The 26961-nt window shown below is 44.1% G+C and overlaps 2 protein-coding genes across 4 annotated transcripts; both read right to left on the bottom strand.

Annotated features, from left to right (window-relative positions):
• On the bottom strand, positions 1–14677 carry si:dkeyp-69b9.3 (myocardin). The gene is made up of 15 exons (XM_035409286.1): positions 14404–14677; positions 13572–13731; positions 10156–10212; positions 9753–9808; positions 9476–9554; positions 7935–8060; positions 6977–7173; positions 6459–6599; positions 5973–6313; positions 5660–5804; positions 4908–5375; positions 4704–4799; positions 3124–3261; positions 2706–2760; positions 1–2551 (listed from the first exon to the last, which is right to left on the bottom strand). The coding sequence occupies exons 2-15, from the start codon at positions 13624–13626 to the stop codon at positions 2133–2135; spliced, it is 2373 nt and encodes a 790-aa protein (XP_035265177.1). The 5' UTR covers positions 13627–13731; positions 14404–14677; the 3' UTR covers positions 1–2132.
• Positions 14678–18529: 3852 nt separating this feature from the next.
• LOC118219569 (zinc finger E-box-binding homeobox 1) lies at positions 18530–26810 on the bottom strand. Of its 3 annotated transcripts, none has more exons than XM_035402816.1 (2): positions 26743–26810; positions 18530–24358 (listed from the first exon to the last, which is right to left on the bottom strand). In XM_035402816.1, exon 2 carries the CDS (start codon positions 24336–24338, stop codon positions 21234–21236), a length of 3105 nt encoding a protein of 1034 aa, XP_035258707.1. In that variant the 5' UTR covers positions 24339–24358; positions 26743–26810; the 3' UTR covers positions 18530–21233. The 3 variants fall into 3 exon arrangements, with proteins under 3 accessions (XP_035258707.1, XP_035258716.1, XP_035258727.1); XM_035402825.1 differs by lacking the exon at positions 26743–26810 and adding an exon at positions 26576–26710; XM_035402836.1 differs by lacking the exon at positions 26743–26810 and adding an exon at positions 25600–25712.
• Between the last annotated feature and the right edge of the window lie 151 nt (positions 26811–26961).

Here is a 26961-nt window from a genome sequence, read left to right as displayed (position 1 = left end):
TGGAGATGCAAAATCAATTAAGACTTTTTAATTTCTAAAGTCAGAATACAATTTGAAAATTCCTGGACAACATCGCCTGAATAAGTTAATCAATAAATTAATCAGTAGTGGGTAAATGACAGTCTGTAAGCACAACTCAAACACTGGCTGGAAATGTATGGTCAAAAATGGATGTCTTGGTTATTGGACTACTGTACTACGCAAGAAAAAACAGGGACAGATACAAACTGTAGATGGAATTACAGATGCCAAAATCAAGTATAAAAGCACCACCAACACATGCTGTGATTATCCAGCATTTCATCTTAATATAAGAGCATTTGCAGACCAAAGTGTTTGATTATAATTGCATAGATTTTTTTTGTAGGGTTTTTGAAGAAATTACACGTTTATTATTTTATTATATGTCAGATTTTCTTTCTTGATGCACGGCATAGATCTGTAGGAGTTCACAAGGGGTGAACCCTTCACATATATTGCACTTACCATTTTGATATCCAGGGGCTTAAGTCAAGTAAATGGCAGAAGCTGAGGAAGTTACTGTGATTGAATTGCTGAATTTAAAGAACCGTTACTGAGCCGTTACTGTGGTCCTAGGGCATGCTGATTTGTGACTTATTAAGAAGCAGGCCCACAATTACATGTCATGATTGCAGGCTCACTGCATCAATGACATAGACTCGTACATCATTGACTGAGCACTGAGGCCACACATTTCAAGAAAATAATTTTAAAAAACTGCATTACCCAAGCATACCCATTTTGGCCATGTTGGCGAACGAAAGACCGTCTTAAGGAAAATGCGTGACTCGGAGCCGGGCCAAAGATGCTGTTCCACTGTGTTACTGTGAGTCATAGATCCCCAGCTGAGACCCGAGATTGCAACCTCAGAAGAAGCACGTATCTGCATTCATACCCAGTGCAGCCTCGTACCGTATTGCCCCCTGTGAATACTCTGAGCACAGCAAACACAGAGGCCCAGTTGTAATGCCTCAACATTCTGTAATCCTAATGGCAAACTCACAGTGGGCACACAAAGGCACTATACGATTCCTAAAACATGGCAAGCGCCAGTAGGGCACAGTGATTAACGCTATGAATTGAATATTGACATCGTTTACACAGATTTTGGTGTATGTACATGAATGGAAGCTGTCTAACAGACACTTTCTGTATAGCCGACCAGACTTGCATGTGTGCGCAGTGAGTGTATGCGTGCGCGCACGTCTGTGAGTGCTGTCCTCAGCCATTGCTGTCACCAAAACAGCTCTGAGCTCCCGTCGCCAGGGCGACCCCCGCCCGCGCCCGACCGAACGGACCGCTGTCGGGGAAAGCGGCGTCTGCGTCTCGACGTTGCGTGGAACGCAGAGCCGCAGTCACCCGCTCTCGCGCACTTCCTGCTTGGTCACAGCAGTGGACAGAGACAGGCGGGTGAAATAAAGGAGGAGAGGAGAGGATGGATGGACGAACAGCAGGCAAACCCAACACTATGCAGGATCGCACACAAAACCCCAACCACTAGCATGACTCTAACTGACCAGGCACTACGAGCAATCAGCTTGTGCTGGGATGAGGGGGCGGGGGAGGAAAGGGGGATGGTCTGTAAGTCGGTTATTATTTGACTAAAATCTGGGGCATGTGCCAGGTCTTTCAGAAAATTGAGGAAGTTATCTTGGTTCTACAGCAGAAATTCACCATTTGCAGAAGTGGAGCAGCACGGCCAATTGAAACAAGATGGTGGCTGCTGCATGTGTAGACAGGGAGAGCAAAGGTTCAGATGAGTGTCATGTGAATGAACAAATGTTTTAACCATCCAATTCAACTGGGCAGCGCATGAGGCAGACCTGAGGTGACCCAAACCGTCAACACCATCTCCTCCCTGCAAGTTATCCCCTCCATGATTCCACACAGCAACAGGTTCCCACCACTGTCAAAGCTCCCCTCCCTGAATTATTGTAGCCTACCTCAGAATCCCATTTCACTCCTCCATCCTTTCCCAGTCAGGAGTATTTGTCTTTGATGAAGTCCTGAATGGTGAGATTCCTTCACGGCTGTGGCCCGGTTTTGGGGAGTGGCACTGTGCCCTCCGCCCACCCGCACACACATACACACACGCTAGCTGGATCCTACCATCACCACTGCTCCACCATCAAATCCAAAACCCGATTCACGTTGAGGTCTGAATCCAGGCCAAAGTCGGTTTCCACAAACGGGGCAGCGGGGGGAGTCAGAGGTCGGAGGCCGGAGGTCAGGGACTCCAACCAGTCGGCCGGGTCAAAGGTCGCAGCCTCTCGCCTCTTCCTGGACGCAGTCATGGGTGGAGGGGTGGTGCAGATGGGAGGAGGAGGCGGAGGAGGGGGCGGAGCTACTTGGGAGATGCTTGAGGGGGACGGAGGAAGCTCCAGAAGGAGGGAGGAACAGAGTGGGGAGGACAGGAAGTTTTCCTCTTTGATGTGAACAGGTGGCTGTGATTGGTCAATGACAGGTGATGTGGAGGAGCCAGAAAGAGCAGCCACTGCAGCTTGAAGGTCTGAGACAGAGGAGGCAGCATCTGAGAAAGAAAGACCCAGTAAGACATTTACACAGAGGCTTATGGCTAATGGTTACACTAGCCAAATAAAACTTCAATCCAATTAATTAATGGGAAGGACTGATGCTGACTATGCATTTAAACAATGTATGAAAAACATACATGTAAGACTCACCGGCACAGCTTATAGGCTCATCCAGAATGTCATCAATGGACTGACTGGGGGCCATCTGACATAAGGGCAAAAAGAATGAGGAAGAAGATTCATATACTTTTAAACTGTATATTTTAACAGACTGCTCTACAAATACTGGAACGTTGACAACGGCGTTAGACAGAGGTCAAACCAAATACACACCGCAGTCAAAAGATTAATGACACCCTCAGTTAACTGTGACACTGTGAATGCGAAACGGATGTGGCTGATGCGGCACTATTATTGTGCGCATGTGAACGCTGCATAATTTTATTCCAGCAGTCAGGGGACAAAGATAGAAGCCTGCAGATGCACTGTCAATATTCAGGCTGATGGGGTTTGAATACAGTGAATACATTGTGCTGGGACAGCAAAACCCCTCCCCAACCTTTCTGACCTGGACTCTCTGAATGGCTTCTTGTAGCTCCTCTTCAAGACTCCTTGCGCTGGGAGGGGCCTGAACAGGACTGGCAGTGATCTGCATTGGCAACTCAAAATCTTGACCAATCACATCACAGGGCTGGCAGCAAAAGACCTTATTGGTCAAGAAAAGACACATATGGAAATTAGCTTAGCATTGAGCAGATAGAGCTATAATCTTTTTAATATACTGAAATACATGTCATAAGAATATATTAGAATATATCTGATAATTGGGCTTATTAGGTGCTTAAAAAGTGACATGGTGTACATTATATCCTCCTGAGATCTGGCAGAAAAGCATTTGAATTTTATAGTAACGCGTAAAAGCGTCTCAAATGACAAAAATATGTTGCAGTGAAAATATTTTTTTAATTATTTTTAATTTTATTTTTATTGACTGTCCCTTGTAGTGTAGGTTGCAGCATAGTAGGATGTATGGTTCCAGAGATTAAGACCAGAGACGTGTGTCCCCTACAGCAGACAAAAATGAATGGCTGGGTCTTTAGCAGGATATTTAAGGTAAGAATGAACAAACACAACTCACTCATACTACATAAAAACAGACTGAATGTTTGATTCATGATTGAAAAGGGAAAAATGCTCTGTATATTTGGATCACATTTGTATGCCAGAATGTTTTATTGTAACTGTTAGTACTTGTTAGCATTGGTCAAAAATGGTAGTGGCAAACATTACTGTAGAAGGTCTGTAAATAGGCTATTCCAAAGCAACATTCATTAAAGAGTTTTGTTATTTTTTGTGCATTTATTTTCCAGCAGATCATAAGGGAAAAATACGGTGAAAAATGTTTTGAAGAGCATGGCGAGTTTCTCAAAGACACGTCAGAACTTGTTGGCAAAGTGGGAATTCTTTAGTGAAAAATGTTGATTAGATAGAAACCCACATGACTAGTTCTGAGATGCTTCACCTAACCGCCATTGTGCTGGGTTTCTTTTTTTGTTTTACGTGGAAAGTTAGAGCGCCAGTCCTATACAAGCTAAAACATGTTTGCTTTGCATCACTGAATGACATGTCTATTCTAGTGGTTGAAGACAACCTGGTCATAGGACTCTTAATACGAGGGGTTATGTATGCCATTGAACATTTTGTTTTAAAAGCTTATTTTAATCAAAATAACACTGTGATGGCAAACAACTCAGGATGCCATTATAGCAGCTTGCTGTTTCATTCTATCAAAAAGTTTTCACAGTTAAATAATATCAGTGACAAATAAGTATGTCAAGAGTAGATTTTTGTGCAAGGATTACAGACTATTTACTTTTTTTAGTGTTATGTTGTTGCTATTAGAGATTCATAATTATATGTATCTGAACGATGACTTACTGAGAGCACTCATGAGCTTAATTTTGCCATTTGTTGCTCTGAAAGGATAGGAGCATCTGCTAGATAACAGCAATATAACATAACGCACTGTGAAGGCTAAATTCCTAGCTAATTAATCACATCCTACTCAGGATATTCATTTAAAAAGTATACACTTTAATCAAAGCCACAGCTGAAATACTTAAATATTAGTCAACATCTGACTCTTACTTGTGTGAATAGCACCTCTTTTCCATCGACCTCTGAGTTGATCTTCAGACGTCCTGTTTCCTGTTGCAGGAATGGATGGAGGGCATTCTCACAGGACTGCAGGCAGTATGGAAAAGAGGCACAATGCTTATAAGATGAAATACTCCACACAGTTGTTGACTGAAATGGATAAATTATCGATGAAAAGATGTCGTATAAACTCACGCTGCGTCCTGCCCTGTCTTTGCACCCTTCCCTTGCCCTGTCCCTTGGCCGGCTCCTCAGTCTCTCCCTCATCTCCATCTCCACGCTCCTCTCCTCCGCTGCCTGGCCAGCCCTCCAGGGGGCGCCGGAGGACGCGGGAGAAGCGGGAGGGAGAGGAAGGGCGGCGGCTGAGCCGGGGCCTCCAGCGAGGAACCCGATTCCCGCCAAGGGCCGCTCCCCCCCGGCGGCGTTGGGTGGGACCCCGCCGGGCTGGATGTAGAGGCTGGGCGGGTTGCCAGGGGGGTCGGAGTTGGGGTTGAGGGGTAGCGCGGGGCCGGACGGCCCCATGTTGGTCCCCGGTTGGCAGAGGGGGGCGGGGGCGATGCAGGGCCGGGGGAGCTGATAGGGCCTCAGGCGCTCCAGGAGGGAGGGCTTGGTGCCGGACACCGGGAGGCCTCGCTTGCGGAGCTGCTGGCGGAGCTCTGAGACCTAGCCAGGCCAGAGAGGAGAACAAGGAGGGAGGGACAGGAGGCAAGAAGAGAGAGAGGCCGTTCAATAAGGAAACAGGAACGAGAAAGGGTGAATAGTTCTGAGAGGGGGGAAAGATGATGAGAGAAAGAGGAGGGGTAGAAGCGCGACAGAACTGTTCAGGTGCAAGTGGACAGGAAAAAAAGAGCAGTAAAGAGAGGAGGAAAAAATCATCTTTAAAAATTATTTCTCATATTCAATGCACATGCCGCAACCGCTGTACGCAGTGGGGTCATCGTCCATACCGTGAGGTCATCCAGGTTAGGGGGAAGAAGTTCAGGCTTGTGGGCGGGGCTTGAGTCCACCGGAGGGGTGGGGTTTGTTGCTGTGGGGACAGCCTGAGGGCAGGCCGGTGGTGTTGCTCCAGTAAACCTCACTATCTGCTGATCACTGATGAGGGTAAAGAAAGGACAGGACAGGAGAGGCTTCCTGTGATATAATGATATGGGTACACAATGTGCTCCACGATGTCACTAACATGGCAGCACTTTAGACATAGCATGTCTAATTTCATTGCGCTCAATGAAGTGAAAAACGACATTTGAAGAACATCATTACCTTGGTGCAACAGTGAGCTGCTGTTGCTGTTGCTGTTGCTGTTGCTGCTGTTGCTGCTGCTGCTGCTGGTTGAGAATCTGCAGCTGGAGAAACACCTGCTGTTGCTGCAGGAGGCGGGAGTAGGCGGGGTCGATGGGCGGGGCAGCGTTCCTGTGAATGGCCCCACCACCGGCCCCGCCCCCCGCGCCGCCCCTCTGATCCGGGGGAATATACTGGTGATATTTCAGCTTCTTCATTTTGGGTTTGGAGTCGCGGGGTTTTCGGGAGCGGGCGACGCGAGAGGAGGGGGTAGGGGGCGTGAGAGTGGGCTGAGGGGGTGGACTTGAAGACTGCTGGACCACCTGAGAATGGAGCACAGGAGGAAGAGTCTAAATTACCCTTTCATTAAAAGGCACGACACATTTTATATACCTGTTGGTGAATCAAATGTTACACACATTAGTCAATAATAACCAGTGAGTAATTTGCGAAAGGTTGAATGGAGACCTTTGGCAGCAGGGGCGTGGTCTGAGCGGTTAGGAAGATGCTCTTCGTTCTCCCGGACGTTGCCATGGAGTCCGATTCAGCTACGGTCATGGTCATTGGCTGGCTGATGCCCTCGGTTGCCGGGAGCAAAGCCAAGCTACACTGTGGTTAGGGAGGAGCAAGACACTATTTAAATAAAATATTTAACTGGACAACAGTCTGTTTGCCTTTAAAATTAAATCATCACCTGATCACATTGCCTGCAGCCATTTTAGTGTTTGAGTATATTCATTATGGCACCATACCATTGGCATTTATGATAAATATGGAAGTCAATTCTCATTCTTTAAATGGTGAGTGCAGGCGTTGTCATGGCAATACCTTGTTTCTATGCCGCATATACTGTATATGCCACAGTAATTTTTCGCAGTAACCATAAGTCCTTTTATAAGTTCTTTTTTTAAAATTACAATGTAATTGTGATGACATTTACATGTGGCCTTTCTATATCAACTGATTATTTCAAGTTTGATTCTCACCTGAAAGTTGTTGGGGCTGTGATTGAGGGGGGTGGAACCAGGCGACAAATCGCTTAACGATTGGTCCCCTGCCAGCCCGGGCGACATGGAGAAGCCTGGTGATTGGTGAATCCCAAGTTGCTCAGGAGATGAGGAAGAGGAGGAGCAAGAGATGTCATCTTCAAAGACATCAGAGGCCTGAGGGAAAGAAATGGAACCTGGTGGCCCCAAAAGGCAGAAATGTTTATTAGAAAGGTCTTTTTTATAAGTAGTGACCATGTCACTGATTTCGCCCGCAATTTAAATAATGGAAGTGACATGTCCCCAGCTTTACACCTCAATGATTATGACAATTATTTGGAATAAGTGAAGCTGGAGAATGTAAGACCTTCACTGATTTCGTTCCCTTTTTTACCAGCAAATTAAGTTTTAAGTAATGCATTTATACATGTGTTATAAATTTGAATGCATTATTATTGACCTCTATTTGTGCTGCAGATTTAGTATTTTACAAGCATTGCATGCATTCATGGACTTGCATGTGCTCATTATTTTCTTGCAGTTCTGTGCAATTTAGCATGCATATATTAATGTCTCTGTCTAATGTGTGTGCATGTTTGAGCGTGTGTGTGTGTCTGTATGTGTGCGAGTGTGTGTGTGTGTGTGTGTGTGTGTGTGTGCATGTGTGCGTGCATGTGTGCATGTGTGTGAGTGCACATGTGTGCATGTCTGTGTGTGTGCATGTGCGTGTGTGTGTATGCGTGCGTTTGTGTGTGTGTGCATGTGTATGTGTGTATGTGTGTGCGCATGTGTGTGTGTGTGTGTGTGTGTGCGTGTACTTGTGCTTGTGTGCGTGTGTGTTTGTGTGCGTGTGTGTGTGCATGTCTGTGTGTGTGTGAGTGCACATGTGTGCATGTCTGTGCGTGTGTGTGTGTGTGTGTGTGTGTGTGTGTGTGTATGTGATGACTGCAGCACTTACTGGCTTCCAGGGGCAGAATGTGCTTGTGCAGCAGCTCCAGAGGACCTGGCCGGCGCTGGATCTTCTCGCTGAGGTCCTCTGCCAGCCGAGCTTTCTTCTGCCGCAAGCCTCCCCCTCCGCACCAGTCTGGAGGAACAATAGCGCACACAGTCAGTCAGTCAGTCAGTCAGGCGGTTCGTCAGTCAGGCAGTCAGTCAGTCAGACAGTTTGTCAGTCAGTCAGTTAGTCAGTCAGTCAGGCAGTCAGTCAGTCAGACAGTCAGTCAGACAGTTTGTCAGTCAGTCAGTCAGTCAGTCAGGCAGTCAGTCATTCAGACAGTCAGGCAGTCAGTCAGTCAGTCAGACAGTCAGTCAGGCAGTCAGTCAGTCAGTCAGACAGTCAGTCAGGCAGTCAGTCAGTCAGTCAGTCAGACAGTCAGTCAGTCAGTCAGGCAGTCAGACAGGCAGGCAGTCAGTCAGTCAGTCAGTCAGTCAGACAGTCAGTCAGTCAGTCAGTCAGTCAGGCAGTCAGTCAGGCGGATCGTCAGTCAGTCAGTCAGGCGGTTCGTCAGTCAGGCAGTCAGTCAGTCAGACAGTTTGTCAGTCAGTCAGTTAGTCAGTCAGTCAGTCAGACAGTCAGTCAGACAGTCGGTCAGTCAGGCAGTCAGTCAGTCAGTCTTGCAGAACACGCCTCGGCCTTTTGTTGTGCGGCCACATAGTGTGCAGTGCTGGGAGATGGACTGAGAGCCCAGATTGGGAGACGGGAGTTATGGGTTTGGATTTCAGGCAGGGCTTTATTTCAAAAAGGCTTGAAAAAGCTGCTCTTTCTGGAGTTCCTAAGTGAAAACTCACATTGTTCAGTCGAGAGGATGTAAAACAAAGAAAGAAGATGAAACCAAAAGGACAGAAGTCTAGGCTACTCACTACTTTGGCTAGACAGTGAACGCTGCTCATCATAGGTTTTGGAGAGCAAGCGGCTGAGAGAGGGAACCAGAGGGAAACTGAAGGAAAAGAGCCAACAGGCACCAACATTTCCTAACTAAAGCAATAATGCTTGGTACAGTGACATGCCCCATGGTTCAGAATCAAATCCCAACTGTGGCAGTGCCAGCTGTGGTCAGCGGGGCTCATGGGGTCACATACAGTTGGCATTAGCTATGTCCAGGTAAGCAGGTTTGCAGCCTGGATGGTTTTGCAAGCCCCCACCCCCCTTTTTTTTAATAGATCACCACTATGACTGCACAGTTCACAGTGTTCAAGCCCTGCCCTGATTTAATAGGGGATGCTGCAGAGATGAAATAGGCCTGCAAATATGACTATAAATATGACTATATATGACTGCATATATCAAATATGGCATTCCAAATTCACATAAAAATATAAATAAGAGATAAAAATGTAAATTGATTTTAAAATATACAGGTAATATGTACTATGGATATGACCATCAGAATATAACTGCAGAGAAAATCATTCAAATGGAGGCACCAGAACATCCAATGCTGTGGATGTTGTCACACATTAGAGTGAAATAATCACAAGCAGCGTCGATAGAACTGTCACCTTGGCCAGTGCTGAGCGCAGTTTCGGTACTCAAGCCACTAGGGGGCGACTTTCGGGTTACGCTGTCATCTGGCACACACTGAAATGGAAAACAGTTTTTTGCTGTGATAAGTATTTTTTCAAATATCTACAAATAACATTAACACATTTCAAGCATATAACCAGAGCTGAATGTGTAACAACAGTCAAGGTAATCATAGTAATTGCAGTACTGTGACTCATTTGCTGTTGCTTTTAGCATGACAGAGAAAGGTTAAAAGTAGAACATATGGCTCACCACTGCATCACTTCTGTCCTTCTCCCCAGGCTGGGAGTGACAGGTTGCTTTCACACCTTGAGAGCAGAGAGGAAATTAAAGAGAGGCTGCATCACAATGATTGGGAAGGAGAGCAATATTTTTAAAATGGAGTCATCTGTTTGGGTAAAGTGAGAAAGGACAGACAGACACGCTCAGAATAAATCCTTTTGACTGTACTGCCGTCCTATTTCAAACTTTTGTAATATGAAACACCACTAAAGTATTTATTTTCCAAAGAGGAATGCCTGCTAATTGTCCGTTCACTACCTTTTACTCTTAAAATCGTAGAACCGCACACACACACACACAGACATGCACACACACACACACACATACACACACACAAACATGTGCACACTCTCACGCACACACATAAACATACCAGTGTCTGCGCTGATTTCATTCTGTTGCCTGCGGTTCTGTATTCTCAGCTGCAGTACTGAAATGAGAGATAAACTGAGTTTTGAATTCCTGAAAGACAATCTGAAATCTGTGTAGAGCAGCTCTGCCATACACTGTAGTAATGTAGCGTGCAGTCATGTACAATATGAAACAGAAAATATCAATGTTATGACGTCACATCTTGGGATGAACGTAGCTACACACAAACACACACACAGGCACACACATACATACATACATACACACACACACACACACACATTCACACACACAGGCACATTTCTATGTGAAACACGGAGAAAGGAACATATGCACACATGTACACGGGGAGCCAAACTAAAAAGTGAATTATAACCAGGGGGGAGGGTTGGGGAGGTGTTAGCTTGGTGACATTTCCCATCATGCACCTCTGTGCTGAGTTTTGAGATCTGAGAGAAACAGAGGGAGGGAGGGGAGGTAACTATTTATCCATCAGTATGTCTATTTCTGTCCCCCATCCCCCCTTACAGCTGTCCCTCTCTCTCTATCACTCTCCCTCCCTCACTGTCATGCGTGCTAAGTAAATTCTTCCTCTCTTTCTTTCTTTCTCTCTCTCTCTATCTCACACTCTCTCTCGAAAATAGTATGTATTTCCTAATTGAAAAGCCGGACGTATTCAGTGCATATATTGCATTACACTGAACTTAGTAGACTGAGATTGAATGGACTGGGCAAATGTGGGATATGAGAAGGCCATCCTCCACTGTACTAAACTGCAGTGGATTTTAATGGGCTGCACTTTAGTAAATCAGGTTGCATGGCTGTTTAATGGAAAAGATTTTGCTTACTCTGCTGAATTTGACTGTAACAAAATGCCCTGTGTGTTGTAGTGTTTATGGTCTCTCGATTAGGGCATTGCAGAATGGATTTTAATCGTCCACACCAATGGTCTGCACCTTTATAAGACTCAATAAAGTCAGGAGTAATTTTGTTCAGTACAATACAGTACAGTATTATCTACTGACTGCACGGCATCATAAAATAAGGGGCCTAGAAAATAAAGCAATACATTACCACAGCACAACATCTAATGCTGTATGGGGAAAAAACAAATGAATGGAATTTATCCATGACACCAATAGATACTGATGAGACAAGCTAGAGGGAGCTGCTAAAAGTAGCCGTAGGAAGCAGAAAATTTGGCCAAACAAAAATTCATTAATTTTTTGGTGCGGCCACTTGTGATCAAGCTGATGCTGTGTCGCAGGGGAGTCCAGTCTTATCCGAAAAGGGTCGGTGTGGGTGCAGGTTTTTGTTTTAGCCCAGCATTAATGCACCTGATTCAACTAATGGTCTTGACTGAAGACCATGATTAGTTAAATAGTTAAATCAGGTGTTGTAGTGCCGGGCTAAAACAAAAACCTGCACTGGCCCTTTTCGGATAAGACTGGACACCCCCGCTGTGCTGTAAACATCATTTCCCTATTTTGAATATTTTATGAAATACAATCCTATACTGTGTGCTGATACCACTACACTGAACTGAGGTGATGATGCTTGTCCACCAGAAGATCCATTGTGCCAACATGTTTCCCTTTTTGTGCGCTAGATTACATAAGTAATTGGACCAGCCCACTAAAATGCATTAAAGTGTATGTATGGAATTGTACGGAAAATCTTAGTTTGTCATGTACTACAACTCGTGCAGATCATGATATCATCCAATATGGGACATGACTGGATTAGTAGCTTATGTTATAATACGTTGCCCTACGTGTGCTCATGCAGTTGTGTTTCCTTTCGGCAGCATTTCAAGGTTGTGTTGTGCATTGACTAAGTGCACGATCATTGTCATTGTGGATAAGGTCATTTGCTAAGTAATTAAATAAACAGCCATGATAATGGCGAGGTCGTAATTTGCGGTGATTAGCGAGTCCGTCGCGGTTTTGCACTTAATTTCAGCTGAATGGCGGAATTTAATGCCGCTCCGTACACATACCTCAGCGTTAGCGCACCAGCACAGCGTGCTGGGGAAACTCTGCAGTTCAGCAAAAATAAAGCTTTCATCTGCCTCTAAATACACACAGTCCCTTAGGCCTCCTTCCAATCTAACCATCATATACAATGAGCAACACATTTCAGTAGCTTAGAGCATTCTTTTTTTTTTTTTTTTTTTTAATTTCCTATTCAACATTTCACATCTGCACAAGTTTCACAAAAGAAAAGGCTTGCTTCACGCTTCAGAAAATATAAAAACATTTAGTACCTATTTAAGGACACATTTCATCTGGGGAAGATTAAAAAGAGGCCTTATGGTGACTTGGGTCAAAAAAAGAAAATGATGAAAATGTTTGTACCCTCTGGTAATGTTCCCTGAGAGAGGATATTTAATATTAATAATTTAAAACCAGAATTATTCTTTGATTGTTCACCCTTTTAGATGAGTTGTATGTAATGGCATATCGCAGGTTGTGTTTTGTGAATTCATCATGTTTTGTAGAGGCTCCTAATTGTATTTCATGCAATTTACATGCATATATAGTAGCAAAACAATCCAGACTTGATTATTAATAATACGCTTAGGATTGCATGCGCGCAAACCTGGAAACTGATTCATTTATCATCCCTGTTCCCACATTAGTCACTTTGAAGAGGCTTCTAAATTATTGTAATTATGACCAATTGAAATTACACTTATAATAAAAAATGCATGAAAAGTCCAGGAACTCCACTGTGCCTTGAAAAGCCATCCAATTTAATTTATTTAAGGTTCATACATTAACCATCTATGGTAGTTTCATGTAAGATAAAAATTTTACATACTGCAATTAAAAAATGTATGATGAAATGATATCTTTACTCCATTCATACAAAACAGAAGAATAATAATAGTGATACAAGTTTACATCAAAACGGTTTTTTGCAATTGCAGAATGCCACACTTTATCTTATGTGAAACATCATTAAAGATAAAATTAAATGCAAAACCAGCCAATATTTTTGAATAATTTTTTTACTATCATTTTGGAACTGTACTGTTAGGCTTCAGATTGATATTCATATCCCATTTGGTGAGCAGAGAGTTCACCATGGATTGGTTTGTGCCATTTTGTAATGATTCTTATTCTCAAGCTCAAGCATTCATTTCCATCTTTTCATGTTCTTTGAGGAGCACTGCGGATATTCATCGCAATTCAGCACATTTGCTTTCAAATGAGTAATGTTACATTTGCGTCTTGCTATTGTCATACTATTGCCTGAACATAAACAATCATTGTAATGACCATGCCAATGTTGATAGTCACTGCAGGCCACCATCTTAATTATGACATCATAACTGGCCAACCATAAGAAGCATTCGCATAAAAACTGCTGCTGCGTAACATAGCTATAATCCCAGCAAGAGATCAGCCTTACCTGAACGGAACTTGTTTCGGATAAGGAGAGACCTCTCAGAGGCCAGCAGAGTCATGATGATGAAGAGGAAGATGAAGAAGTTGCAGGGGGACAAGGCGTGAAATCCGGGCTTCCTCCTTTGAAGGGACGGATGTCACTTGTCGTCGTGGCCTGCGTTCTGCTGTAGAATCAAAGGAAAAGGTAAATTGGCTGTATCTTAAATAAGGACAGCAGCAGAACACACTGAGATACACCCAAACGCACAGAGAGAAGGACAAGAGGGAAATAAAAGTGAATGGGCCACAAGGCAAATGTACACTATGGAAGGAAGACAGACAGACTCGCAGAAAGACACAGGACAATGAAGGAAACAAGTCAGATCACAGAGAAAATGACTATAACTGACAGTCAAAAACAGTCAAAAACAGACAAAAACCGAGGCAGAGACAGACACACAGTTACAGAACCAGACAGGAAAAGGGCCCAAAAACAGGAGAACACTGACACAGGACAGCTGCACCCCTACAGAGGACAAAATGTTTTAATGCATGGGTTGACAAAGACACATGAACACTGAATGGCAGACAGACAGCGGGACAGAATAAGCTGTAAAGAGTAGTGGTGTAGACACTTCAAGAGAGCCAGATACATATGAAATTCCAGCATTGCCTATGCAAACCACTTTATCAGCAAAGTATTATTTATGAATATCTCTTTATTTACAGTATGAACTGAAACACTAACCAAAGGATTCTCTCACAAGCAGGCACAAACTTAATCATCCTCTAGAAAATCTCCCAGCTGGATATTTAACATATAACAAAAGGGAAAATAGAATAAAGAGGATACTCACTGAAAGAGTCTTTCCCCTGGGGCTTGTGCACGTCTTCAAGTTTCAAGTGGAGGACGGTGGAGAGGCCGTAGTTTCTGAATGTATTTTAGTTAAAAGTTTGTACTTCTCATGTTCTCCTCCTGGTCCTCCTGGATTCCTGAACGTTTCTGAGAAGGTGAATTGGGAGAGAGATGATTTGGGATCCGTACCCCCCTCTCAGTATTCTCTCTCTGTCCCTCTCTCGCTCTCTTCCTCTCCCTAACGCAGTTCAGGGACCTGCCAACTGTGTGGAATTGTCACCAAGGCCCCCCCTCTCTCACTCCCTCTCTCTCTAACCAGCCCCCTCCCCCCATCCTGTACCCAGGCCCACTCAGCCATGTACTGGTTGACTGATTGATTGATGGAGTGATTGGGTGACTATCGCTGGGTTTGTGTAATACTTTGTCAGGGTATATACATCTGAAATACATATGTCGATGGTCCCTGCGATCAATGCTGGGAGTCAGTGTTAGAACTGTTGCATTGTGTACAATGAATTGATTGGGCAGAACTGTGCGTCAGTTGCCGTGTATGACAGAATGTACAACACGAGGTAACTTCGTCAATGTATGCTGATTTATAGGCCTAGCTGAGGTCTCATAACTTCTGAACATATCAGTAGCAGAGTGTAACGAACAGTCCTGAACATGCAGTATTGAGAGTACAGGACACCAGTGTCAAACCAGTCGGTCTGATTTGTGTGTGCATGTGTGTGTGTGTGTGTGTGCGTGTGGGAAATAGAAAGATAGCAGTGTGTGTTTTGTCCGAGCATATGTATCAGTGCAAGAGAGTGTGTATTCCCACTGGTCCACACCTCGCAGGGACTAGCGCTTACCACTGTATCAGTATACAGTACATATGTACCAGTCTGCCACTGTCCTGTATTGACTTCAGTGCATGAATTACAGTATCTCTATCAGAATATCTATGCGTGAGTGTGCCAGTGTGTGTGTGTGTGTGTACGTGTGCATGTGTGTGTTACACCGGGTGAGGGGGAGGGGAGGTCGTACCAGGACCACCTGTTAGCCACTTTGACAGACAGGTCAGTCTGTGCTGGTTCAGCAGGTCAGCTGGGGGTGGGGTGGGTGGGCTGGGGGGCTGGGGGTGGGGGTGTCAGGGTTGGGGGGTGGTGGGTGTGAGCAAATGGGAGAGGAAGTTCTCAGCCACGGCATTTTCTGAAAGGTAGATGGAAACATAGACGATTCGTTAAAATGGAGAGAAACAAATCTGAGCAGGGGTACATGAGCTGGGATGTGTAAATCACATCAAGGGTTTGAGCAGAGAGTACTTGTGAGAGTGGCAGACAGCTGCCTCTGCGTGTTTGCGTGTGTGTATGCGTGAGCGCGTGTGTGTGTTATGTGTGTGTGTATGCGTGTGTGTGTTATGTGTATGCATGAGTGCGTGTGTGTGTGTGTATGCGTGTGTGTGTGTGTTATGTGTATGCGTGAGCATGTGTGTATGCTCGCGTGTGTGTGTATGCGTGTGTGTGCCTGCTTGCGGACACATTCGTGCGCGCAGGCGGCCTGGTATTTGCACAGTCGGAGGGTGTCCCTGCGCTGGAGCTGGGGCGTCTCGGACGCTGCGCGCCTGTGCGAGAGCGGGTCCGGTGCCCTGTGCTGACGGCACCGTGTATTATTGGATGAAAAATGATGTAATCTCCCTTTCCTCTGCTCCCCTCCCCCCACTGCGGGAAACCCTTTCTGATTAACACCTGTTACCCTCTCTCTCCCTTTCAGTCCCTCGCTTCGCCCCTTGCCTGGGCAGCGCCGAAGCAGTAAAGCGTTTGGTCAGTCTAATCCTACTCTTTGTACTCCACTAACCCCTTCCTGTTTCACCGCTAATGTTCTTTAATATTATGATTATTTAACATTCACGTACAATAATCATTACAGACAGCTGGTTAATGAACCGATATGTTCTGCAAATGTGTTCTGTGTGTAATGTGTGCACTCAGTAGGGTGTTTTTTGGCTTTCAGGGCTATACGTCTTCCTTGATTTTTTAATGGGCTTTCAAAAAGTTAATGATACTGCGCAATGTGCAAGATTGTATCCACTTGAGATGAAAGCTTAAGCCAACTTGACTACTTTTTTTTGCACATTTTTCAGTTTCATTTATAAACATCAAGTATCAAAACATCAGTGGTTTTCGCCTTTAAACTTTGATAGTTCCACAGTTTTACCTTGCTACACAGGACTAGCAACTAGCAATAAGCTTCTATGCAGTCCTTCATCCAGCAAAAAAAAAAAAAACTATTTGTGCTGAACATATCATGGTTCATTTGCAATTCAGAGTAAATATCGAAAGAAACTTTTCCTGACAAAAAAAATAAATAAAAACAAGTATCGAAATGGTATCTGTGCAATTCTGTAACAACATTGCTCTCCAGTGGCCAAAACTGACATCGGCAGCTGCACAAAACTGCCGCCAACAGTCAGAGCATGCGACCGGCTTCGACTGCTAGCTGGGGTTACTCTGCAGTGCTAGGGGTGAAATACAAGCAGCCGTGATACAGGAATTCAAGTCATTCTCAGGGTGCCAAGGAGCTGGTCAGTAGTCCCCTCAGTTGGTAGAGACACTAACCCAGAATGTGGACTGATTAGAAATCACTGATACTGGAAATGTGAGCCGTGCCTTCAGCCAGCCACGATCAGGAATACACACCAGGGTAACACAAATGCTATGTCCGTCTGGGGTCCCACTGAGCTTCAGTTGGACAGAGCTCTTCAGGTTGTTGCTGCCAAAGGAGCCTCAAAGCTCCTATATGGGGGGTGGGGGGGGGCTCTCTCCGGCCAGGTCTGCCATCGTGGTTCCAGCTTTTCCCAACTGCACCGTTTCCCCCCCATACCACAGTGGCATTACAACGAAAGTAATGACCCTGTCCAAGCCAGTATTTTGGCTTGGAGGTTCATTACACTCAACGGCAAACAAACCTCCAAGCAAAATTATTTGGGTGCGAAGTGGAATTCATGAAAAGCAAGACTTCTGTGTGTAAGCCCCAGTTGGTTTTGTGCACTCATGACATGCGGTATGTGTAAAGAAATACAATTAAAATTGTGTCACACAATGTCATACTTAACATCAATGACACTCTTGAGGGGAACCTGTTTGACTATTTCAAAGGATAGAAAACAGCGCTGGTCTGAGAAACTCAGTTTAGTCTCAATGGTTCAGACAGAGACTGTGCACAGGTCATAGCCTTTGCCCAGTACATTATGCTGTGAATCTCCACTCTCTGATTGGTCTCATCTAAACCTCCAAAAAATTCACAATTTTTAAACTATATAGCAGGTCAATACAGGGATGAAAATGAGGCAGATAATGTATAGCAGCTTGAGATCATACAGGTTTTACTAACAGCAGGTTGAGGGCACTGAATGAAAATTGCATGCTGGTGTAATTCTAACACAGATTGGCTCCAACCGCCATACACAAGATTTACTTCCATCTCTCTGGAACTGGCTGAATACTCTACCATCTTTTCATAGACTGTCTCCTCCCTACCGAAGCTGCTGAATCTATCAGCCTGTCTGTTCCTCTCCTGTACAGGCTCATCCTCTATAAGCCCAAAGAGGTGAGTGAGCTCACCACAGCTGTTAGAACAGCCAGGCCACTTAACATGAATCATCTCATAAACATTAGGCCATATTACTGCCGCAGGATAGCAAATTATAACCTGCACTTTCTGATCACTGTGTGAATTTAGAAACATATAGAATGGATTTTTCTACTCTGCATTTGCTTCAGCTAATTCTATAGATGTTGTGCACAATGCCAGTGAATACCAAATGAATAAATCAATAAATAAAAAAGCAGTACAAGGCAATGGAGAGGACAACCAAGCGCTCGCACGGGAGAAAACTGTATCAAACACGAGTACTAGGTGCTCTTGAATCACAGGGAATCAAAGTAAGCTTGAAGAGAAATGTAGATCCAGGCACTCAAAATAGTAAACGGAGGAGATGAATTAAAAAGCCTTTATTTCATCACGGCTGTACGAATGCTTGTGTTGCCTGGATCTACATTTCTCTTCAAAATAAAAAAGCAGCTTGGAATTATTTATGCTTTGCTTTCGCACTTTGAAATAACTGCAAGATCAAACACTGCACGGTAAGTTAGAGCTAGAGCTTTAATTGTATATTTTAAAATTGCATTTAAAACAATGAGTGAAAAAGTGACTTCCAAACCAATTTGAAATGCGATAATTTTTTCAATAACATTTAACTTAAATTCATCTACAAAAAATAATAATTTAGAAAAATTAAACATTTTAATTAAACATCTGTACATATTTTAAGAGTATTACAGTTACCAGCAATAGCAATAGTTCAGCAAATTGTTTGGCATGTTTACAAACAATGGTTCTTGACAAAAGCACAGCAAAATAAAACTAATAATTATGACTTTTATGTGCCTTTAATACCTGGATATGGCTGGTATACACAGCATTTTGTATACATTTTGCATACACAATGAGGGCTATGCTAATAAAACTGAGCTGCGTAACTAACCGTGTAATCAATATGCAAATGTATTATGCTAGGTATATTGTTTTTTTATTAGTAATGTCCTGGGCTCCACATCTCTTCTCCTCAAAAACACAATTCTGCTCTATGAAGTGTGTTTTTCTAGCATAACTTAACCAAATAGTTTGCTAGAATTGTTTCGATTATGGGGTCAGCAGTGCAAAGAAAACATGTGCATTCTGGTTCTGATGTAGTGGGATATATAACACGTTATAAATCCTAGTTTTTTAGTAAGCATGAAAACCAGGGTGGAGATGAATCGTATGAGGCCGCAGTCCTGCAGGGTAGCCTACTTACAGTCTCTTTAATGATCAAAAAATGACTGGAGCCTCCAGTAAGTCAAAATATCTTTTGGTGCTTACTTTCGTGTAATTAGGTTAATGGTATACTTCAGTCACTATGTTTCTTACCAGTTACAGAAAAAGTTATGATTCTCTTTTAAACTGTCAAAACAGCTACTGCGAACACTTAACTACGTTTTACAGTTCATCGCCATTGGTGATGATCCAAGTAATGGTGTCAATATATAAAACGTAGCTCAAAATGTGTGCATGCGTGCATGAGTGAGTGAGTGTGCGTGCGTCCGTGCGTGAGTGTGTGTAGCTTATGGAAGCCGAGCTCACTAATGAAAAACAGTTATCAAAACACCCACAAACCAGCAGAACCTCAAACCCTTTTACTGGGAGGGATATTTATACCAGCGGCAACACTGATGCTGCTAATAACCCATCGGTTACTTGAAATGACTGCGCCAAATAGCAAATGAAGACAGTGTGATCTTTTGTCAAACAAACTGTTGCCATTACTGGTTCTGGAAAGCCCTGATCAAACCCATAGGGGTTAAGAGTCTACTCGGGGTAGTTCCGTAAAAACGAATAATAAATTATATAAATAAATAAATCTGACTTCAGGTCTTTGGCACCCCCAAGTGGCCGTTCATATGTTATGGCTCGCAGCCACGTCAACATGGCCAACTTCAGAGGAAGCCCTAATGTTTTCAGACTTTTTACCGAGGGCTTTCTTTACAGTGGCCGCAATCCTCTACCACGGGAAAGATTGGGAATGTAGTTTACATCATTTCAGTGCTGAGCATAAAGAACACCACTAACCAATGTGACACCCTGCATTTAGTGAGTATACTTAATAAATGGAGCACTGAACATAGATGCCAATGCCATCCAAAGTGCAATTGCTAAGTATACGTATTGACACTTGTGGCCAACAAATCACGGGAGATTCATAATAGGTAGGGCCACCAGTTTGTCTCCCCTTATTTTTTGGCATGGTACCTCAGTCCTCCACCAGCTAGAGGTCACAATAGCCTCTTTGTCCAGCCCCTTCTCATTTATCCCATTTGCACTACTTCAATAATCTAAGCTGATAAAATAATTGCCACCAGTTAATCACAGTCAATAATTGACAGAGATGTTTACAAACAACACTCACATGTTAAATTCAGTTTGATTACTTACTACCATGGCCATTCTGAAGTATTATTATATGTTGTACAGGGGCATGACAGGTTTTATTAGAAGCAGTGGGAAATGCCCGCACAAAAAAGTTTTTTTTTTTTTTTAATTAATGATTCAACTAATTAACCAATTATAGTCTTCTAGCAAGACTTTAAGCAGAATCAGGAGTCTAAGAGCAGGTCTAAAACAAAAACCTGCACCCACACCCGCTCTTTTTAGATATGCAATCATATAAAGTCCCTGCTTTATACAGATGCATTTTTCTTTTTACTGCAGTGATACTTAATCCTGGTCCTGGAGAGCCACAGAGTCTGCTGGTTTTTGTTTTTTTTTCTTAAGATCAGTGACCGATTCAGACCAAAGAAACCAGCTGACCTGAGTTAACAGATCAATCCCTGTGCTCCTCAAGTGCTGAGTAAAAACGAACACCAGCAGACCCTGCAGCTCTCCATGACCAGGAGTGAGGACCACTGGCTCAAAGACATGCTTTTCGTAGCATTTAAACTTCCATGCATGTTCACTTTCCTTCCTGACTCTTCCAATATTAGATCAACTAATTGTTTTTCAAAATGTTTCAATTAGAGACTCAATTAGCCACTTGACTTTGCCGTTGGAGTACCTATGGGGACCCCTGGAGGAAAACCACTGAAATACAAGTTTAAATCCCTGCAGGACACATGGTGGAGACAAACTGGTGGCCCTAATAATAGGCTAATGATATCCTATGAGAGGGCACCGCAAAAAGGGCTGTATTTCTGAGCAGTGGGTGCTGTTCCTGGGAAAATAAATTAGCTCAGCAGGGGGTCAAGGCTGTGGCTAAACTTCCTGCTCCCTGTCCGTGTCACTGTCGGAGTCCAGCTCAGGCACGGTGGAGCTGTACCACTCCGCACTGTCCTCCTGCCCCGCCTCCGGGCCGCCAGAAACGCCGCAGCCCCCCTCCTGCCCGTCCGCTCCCGGCTGATCCTGGTGTTTCCGCTTGGCGTGTCGGCGCAGAGTGTTCCGCTCGGCGAAGCGCATGTGGCACTGCGGGCACTGGAAGGGCTTCTCCCCCGTGTGCACCCGCTGGTGCCGGAGCAGCTCCCCGGCTTCGCGGAACCTCTTGGCGCATATGGGGCAGATGAAGTTCCTCTGGCCCGTGTGAATGTGCTTGTGCCGCTCCAGGTGGCTAGAGCGCTTGAAAGCCTTGCTGCAGAGCGGACAGACGTGCGGCTTGCTCTGGGAGTGCGTGATGGAGTGGCGCTCCAAGTCGGAGAGGTAGTAGAATGCCCGTGGGCAAAACTGGCAGTAGAGGATTCGGCGAGGGCAGTTAGGAGACAAATTGAGATTTTTTGGATGGTTGGTGGGGAAGATTGTGGCTGGAGGCGGCGTGCCGGAAGTGGGGCAAGCCGAGTCATCGATGGGGAACGGGTTTGCTGAGATGCGAGAGGCGGGAGCAAGTTTAGAGGCTGAAGAAGGGGATGCTTTTAGACTGCGCCTTAATTGGTAAGGGGGAATCTCCTTAGGAGATAAGCTGGCAGGGATTGGTGACTGCGCACGTTCGATTTTGGTCTCATTAATGGAACTTGATTTGGTGTCAGAGGCAGGATCTGATTTTAGGAGTACACTGGGGGAAAGTTTGGGAACAATTTCTTTGGAGGAAATGTCAGAGTTGGGCTTTTCGGTGGAAGAGGAGTCAGAAGGAGAGGTAGGAGTGGAGTGGTTACCGTTTCCTGAGATGGCAGTAAAGAGGGTACAGGATTCTGGATTAAGGGCAGGGAGCGAAGGATTGGCTGGAAAAGAGGACTCAAGGTTATTCTGTATAGAATAGTGAGGAACAGAGACTGCAGATGGAGAAGTGGTCTGTGTGAGTGATAGAGTAGAGGGAGCAGGAGTATTAACAGTGAGGACAGGGGAAGAGGTAGAGGCAACCGTTCCAGCGGCAAGAGGGGAGATGACAAGAAGCAGAGGGGTGGATTGTGAGTTTTGGGTAAGGGCCATAGGTAAAGAAAGTGCCATCAGACCTGAATTTGTGTTGGGTTTGGGTGGAGAAAGGGATGAAAGCTGGGAGGATGGGAGAAGGAGGATGGGGGAGGTGGTCGTGGAACTGGCTAAAATTCGAATGGGTTGGGATTGGGATTCTAAATCTGACAGGGTCAGGGGGTGAGGAGCAGCCAGAGAGCTGGATTTGGCACCTGAGGGGGCGACGGCTTTCGATTCATCTGAGGATTCTGGTGAAGCAGGGGAAATAAGACATGATGGCATCGCACCAGAAGGCCGGCAGGGAAGGGCGTTCGGTAAGACCTGGTTAGACAGTGCAACATTCACAGTGGAATCCTTGGGTTTCACCTGCTTTGACTTGGGCCGAGGCCTGACAGTGAAGGCTTTGCGAGGTTCGGGGAGCTCCACCTGGAGCACTTTCTGACCATCGGGGGTGAGCATGTACGGGATACCCTGGTCGTCAATGAGGAGGAGGTCATCAAGGCTGGAACCCACAGAGGGTGAGGCAGAAGGCGAGGGGGGTGCTGGGGAAGATGGAAAAGAAGCCTCCCAATTCAGCAGGTCAAAACTGATGGCTGCTTCTCCCTCTCTCGATAGAATTTCGGCATCCGCCTCCACTTCCTCGACCTCTTGCTGCACTATCTCATCCACTTCCATTAAAAGTGTAGTCTCAAATCCTTCTTCAAATCCTACCTTCCGGCAGCCTGTGTTGCTCTTTCCTCCCTTCCTTGACAAGCTCAGATCTAGCACTTCCTCCTGCAGTCTACGCTGACACTCTCTTCCCTGCCCTATCCTGTCTGTATCAGGGTGCTCCTGTTCTCTCTCAGGCTCACACAGCCTTTCAGGCCCTCCAGGAAGGTCAGAGAGGGGAGGAGAAGACTGTGACAGCACTTCCCTCTTTTGTCTGTCTTTCCCAAGAGGCTTATTTTCCCCTTTCCCAGACTCCCCCTTCGCCTCTCTGTTCATTTCTCTCCTCCTCTGACTCCTTGTACGAACACCATAAGCAGGGACCACGCGAAGACTTGAACACTCTTTCCTGCCTTTCAATCTGACCACTTCTTTTTCCCCTCCTTCAGCAGCGCTACCTTCAACAGGCGGTTTGCCACTGTCAGACAAGATCCCCAAGTTCAACTGTGGCCGTTTATCAACTTGCATTTCCGCCCGTTTTGAAGAACTATCGTTTCCATTCAAGTCTGACGACTTGATTTCTGAAGTAGATGCATCACTATTTGTGAATCCACACCTGTTAGCTGCATTATGCCCAGGTTCGGTTTTTAAGGCTGTAATGGTGTCCGTAGGGATCGTACTGCTGTTAGCGCCTGAAACAGTTGTGCTCTGTGTGTCAGTGCTATCGGCGATGTCCCTTGTCATGTCCCTATTTGTCTCATTGAGGGATCCTGGTGAATCGGGCTGATCATCACTGTACCCATCCAATTCCCCGATGCATACCTCCTCAATCTCCTCTTTAACAGTGACCAGGCTGGCAGTAGGGCATTCTGACTGGTCGCTGGACAGAGACTCAGACATAATCCCTTTTTGTTCCAATAAGCAGCCAGAAAAACCAGGAGTCAAAGGGTCCTTGCATGAATTTGGCAAGGAGTCCATGTTGGACAGGACAGGTTTGTGCACACCAGTCACTTCTGCAACAATTTCAAGAGTGTCTGTGCTGTCCTTACTTGTCTCTGTCATTCTCCCCTGAATTCTTGTTTCTGTCCAGTAAAACTGCTTGGCTTTGCTGTTGCACGAGGGAGTCATTTTGAGACACAAGGGTTGAGAATCAAGAGGTAGCGAACACGAGGATTTCAGGGATAGGTCAATGGGCACATCCTGAATATCAGTCAAAGGGGGCATTTCCATGGATTTTCCTGTCCTCTCAGGCAGATGGTTTCTGTTCATCGAAGCTGTCCCACTACTGGTCAGGACAGCCGCTAACTGTGAATCCATTCGGGATCAACCGTTTGAATCTGTGGGGAAAAGAAATAAATTAATTTAATTCTTCCGTTTATGTTTTTTGTAAAATGGTTTACCATTGAAAAGCCGCACATAAATATACTTAAGAAATTTGGTACAAAAAAGGAACAGACCTTCATAGCATTTGCAGCCATTGTTGTAACTATTATGTGGCTTCACAGTGCAGTATTTTGCAACCACAACCAAACCCCACACCTCTAATACTTTTACTTTTACACTGTGATTAATTAGATGCTGAATTTAGGAACATTTTTTTCACCATTACAGAAGCAGTAAACACTGCACATTATTTAAATTCAGACAGGGGGCGCTAGTTAAGTTAAACATTTGTCATTCATTTAATGTCAAAAAACAGCAGTGGATGGCAGTTCTTGTGGGTTTATATAAAATAAAACTGACTAAGGCCTTTAAATGGATGATTGTTGCTTTGTTATGTTATGCACTTAATTATTCTTGGTTATTTAGATACAGATCCAGCCAATAAACATTTATCAATTACAGCATGTCAGTATCCATTTGGTTCCACCAATGTCATTCATTCCTCGCACAATTATGTTAACTTTATAAACAGATGTGCAAGGAACACCTAACAAACTAACAGCAGGAAAACATTTCAATATGTAATTAAGCATAGTGCAATGTGGTTCAGTCTTAATTTAACCCAGAGATTCCCTGTGGGCTTTTTCCTGTCGAACATGAAACAATGGCTGCTCTTTTCAGTGGGTTGAAGCTCCCATTCTTCTGCAATCCAGACAAGGAAGAAAAACTGCATAGAATCCAAATTTACGGAGATCTTTGTGGTAGTTATCTGTAATGTTTTTAAAAACTTTTATAACATTATTTACTGTCCCTGCCCTCACCCCTCAGCATTTGCAAATGAAACAGAATTTATTTGGAAAAATTTGAAAGGCAGCTTGAATTCTTGTTACATATATGTTCAACCACAGTTCTTCAATTTTATTTTTTCCATCTGCTTTCCAATTTCCTCAAGATCTTCTATTTATTTTTGGAATACACCATTAAAGTATACATTTGTGCTTCATTTAATTAAAACTCCATTTGCATGGCTTTCTGCAAAATGTTTGTACTGAAAAGACTATGGCTAACATTGTTCTGATTACTGACATTAAAAAGCAGAGGTAGAAAGCATGTCATATTGTTTTGTTAGTCTGACCTTGTTATTTAGCTACCCACTATGAACACGGATAACAGAAAAGACTGGAAATTAACATACTTCTGGTCTCCAAAATGTGAGCACATCTTGGCAAATGTCACTTTTTTATTTGTTGAAATAAATGATTTTGACAATGTCATCCATCTTCTATTATTCCAACGTTTTACCTCTCGTTGCACACACTTGATCTTTTCATATTTTTAGTTCTTCATTTTATTGATATTCAAGATATGATTATGATAATAGCTACTCATGATTATGAAGATGCACCTGGTATAGCCGTCAAAGTATCAACTAGCACAAGAAAATTCAGCCATGAACTATAGGCTAAGTAGGTCCACAGACACTCACAGCTGAGTAAATACAAGCATGGCCAATTTCGAATGTGATCATATTAAACAGGTAATTAATTTCGAATGTGATCATATTAAACAGGTGTTCTGATATGAGAATTAAGACTTGTGTAGACATTAACGATATCATAATTTCTAAATTCATTTTAACTTAATGTGTGCAAACTATCAAACGCAGACCCGACCAGATACTTTAAACGTCAGCCGAGGGTTCGAGGAACATACAGCTTCCTTGGTTCGTTCTTTTTATTAGAATAAAGCTTCCTCTACTTTGTTTTCTTCATAAACTTAATGCATGTGTTTATATTTCAAGCACCGAGTAAACTCATGTCGTTGTATGAATGAAATTTCCTAATCGAACCCTGGCTTGTTTCGTGTAAAGAGAAAGCGAGACGGACGCCATTACGCAAACAGTCTGAGGTCCGAAAAATTCTGACAAAAAACGTTCAATTATTTTAGGTGATGGTAATAGGATTACATGAACCGGGGATAATAACTGTATTTTATAATATCGTTAACAAACAAACCATTCATATTACTATATGTTGAAAGTTGCGTCGCTGGGTCACAATAGGCATTGCTAGCTCTCGGACCCACAGCCAGCCATTTTATGTGAGCCGAGGGTTCGAGCCGGTGTACAGGCAAAAACTGACTCTCAATTCTGAGCGGAATTTTAAACTTACAAATAATAAAAACGTTCCTAAAACTGCCAATAACCCCAGACCGTCCTATTTCTCGTTTCGAATGGCGTATGATGCCCCCCATAACCATCCAGCCAAATTTAAATTGGATTTGAAAGTGAACTCCCCCCCCCTGTCTTTCTCTCACTCTCGTACAGACACTGGCTTACCCGAGTCGCGGTTACTTCCGGAAGACCAAATATGAATGAGTGAGTGAAGCGAGATCCGAGATAGGGGGAGCATCGGAGAGGGAGGGAGGGTCGGGGAGCGGGGGTGGGGGGGTTGGTTGTTATGTGTCGAATTTATCTTGGTCCGACTGGAAGTTTATGTAAAAAGGTTCCGCTTATAAAGTGGTGATATTAGTTTGTAAACTATGCCCACTATTATTT

Source organism: Anguilla anguilla, chromosome 1 (genome assembly GCF_013347855.1).
Source record: "Anguilla anguilla isolate fAngAng1 chromosome 1, fAngAng1.pri, whole genome shotgun sequence".
NCBI classification, from domain to species: domain Eukaryota; kingdom Metazoa; phylum Chordata; class Actinopteri; order Anguilliformes; family Anguillidae; genus Anguilla; species Anguilla anguilla.
The sequence above is the reverse complement of the archived record's forward strand: the minus strand, read 5'-3'. Positions and strand labels throughout refer to the sequence as shown.

What these genes read in the sequence shown, in the direction of transcription:
- si:dkeyp-69b9.3 (XM_035409286.1), bottom strand. Translation starts at nt 13,626, where the DNA reads ATGACTCTGCTGGCCTCTGAGAGGTCTCTCCTTATCCGAAACAAGTTC. An exon ending in AGGACAGAAGTGATGCAGTG is followed by an intron (nt 9,555 to 9,752) that starts GTGAGCCATATG and finishes TTTCCATTTCAG; the next exon opens with TGTGTGCCAGATGACAGCGT. An exon ending in CAGCTCACTGTTGCACCAAG is followed by an intron (nt 5,805 to 5,972) that starts GTAATGATGTTC and finishes TACCCTCATCAG; the next exon opens with TGATCAGCAGATAGTGAGGT.
- LOC118219569 (XM_035402816.1), bottom strand. Translation starts at nt 24,338, where the DNA reads ATGGATTCACAGTTAGCGGCTGTCCTGACCAGTAGTGGGACAGCTTCG.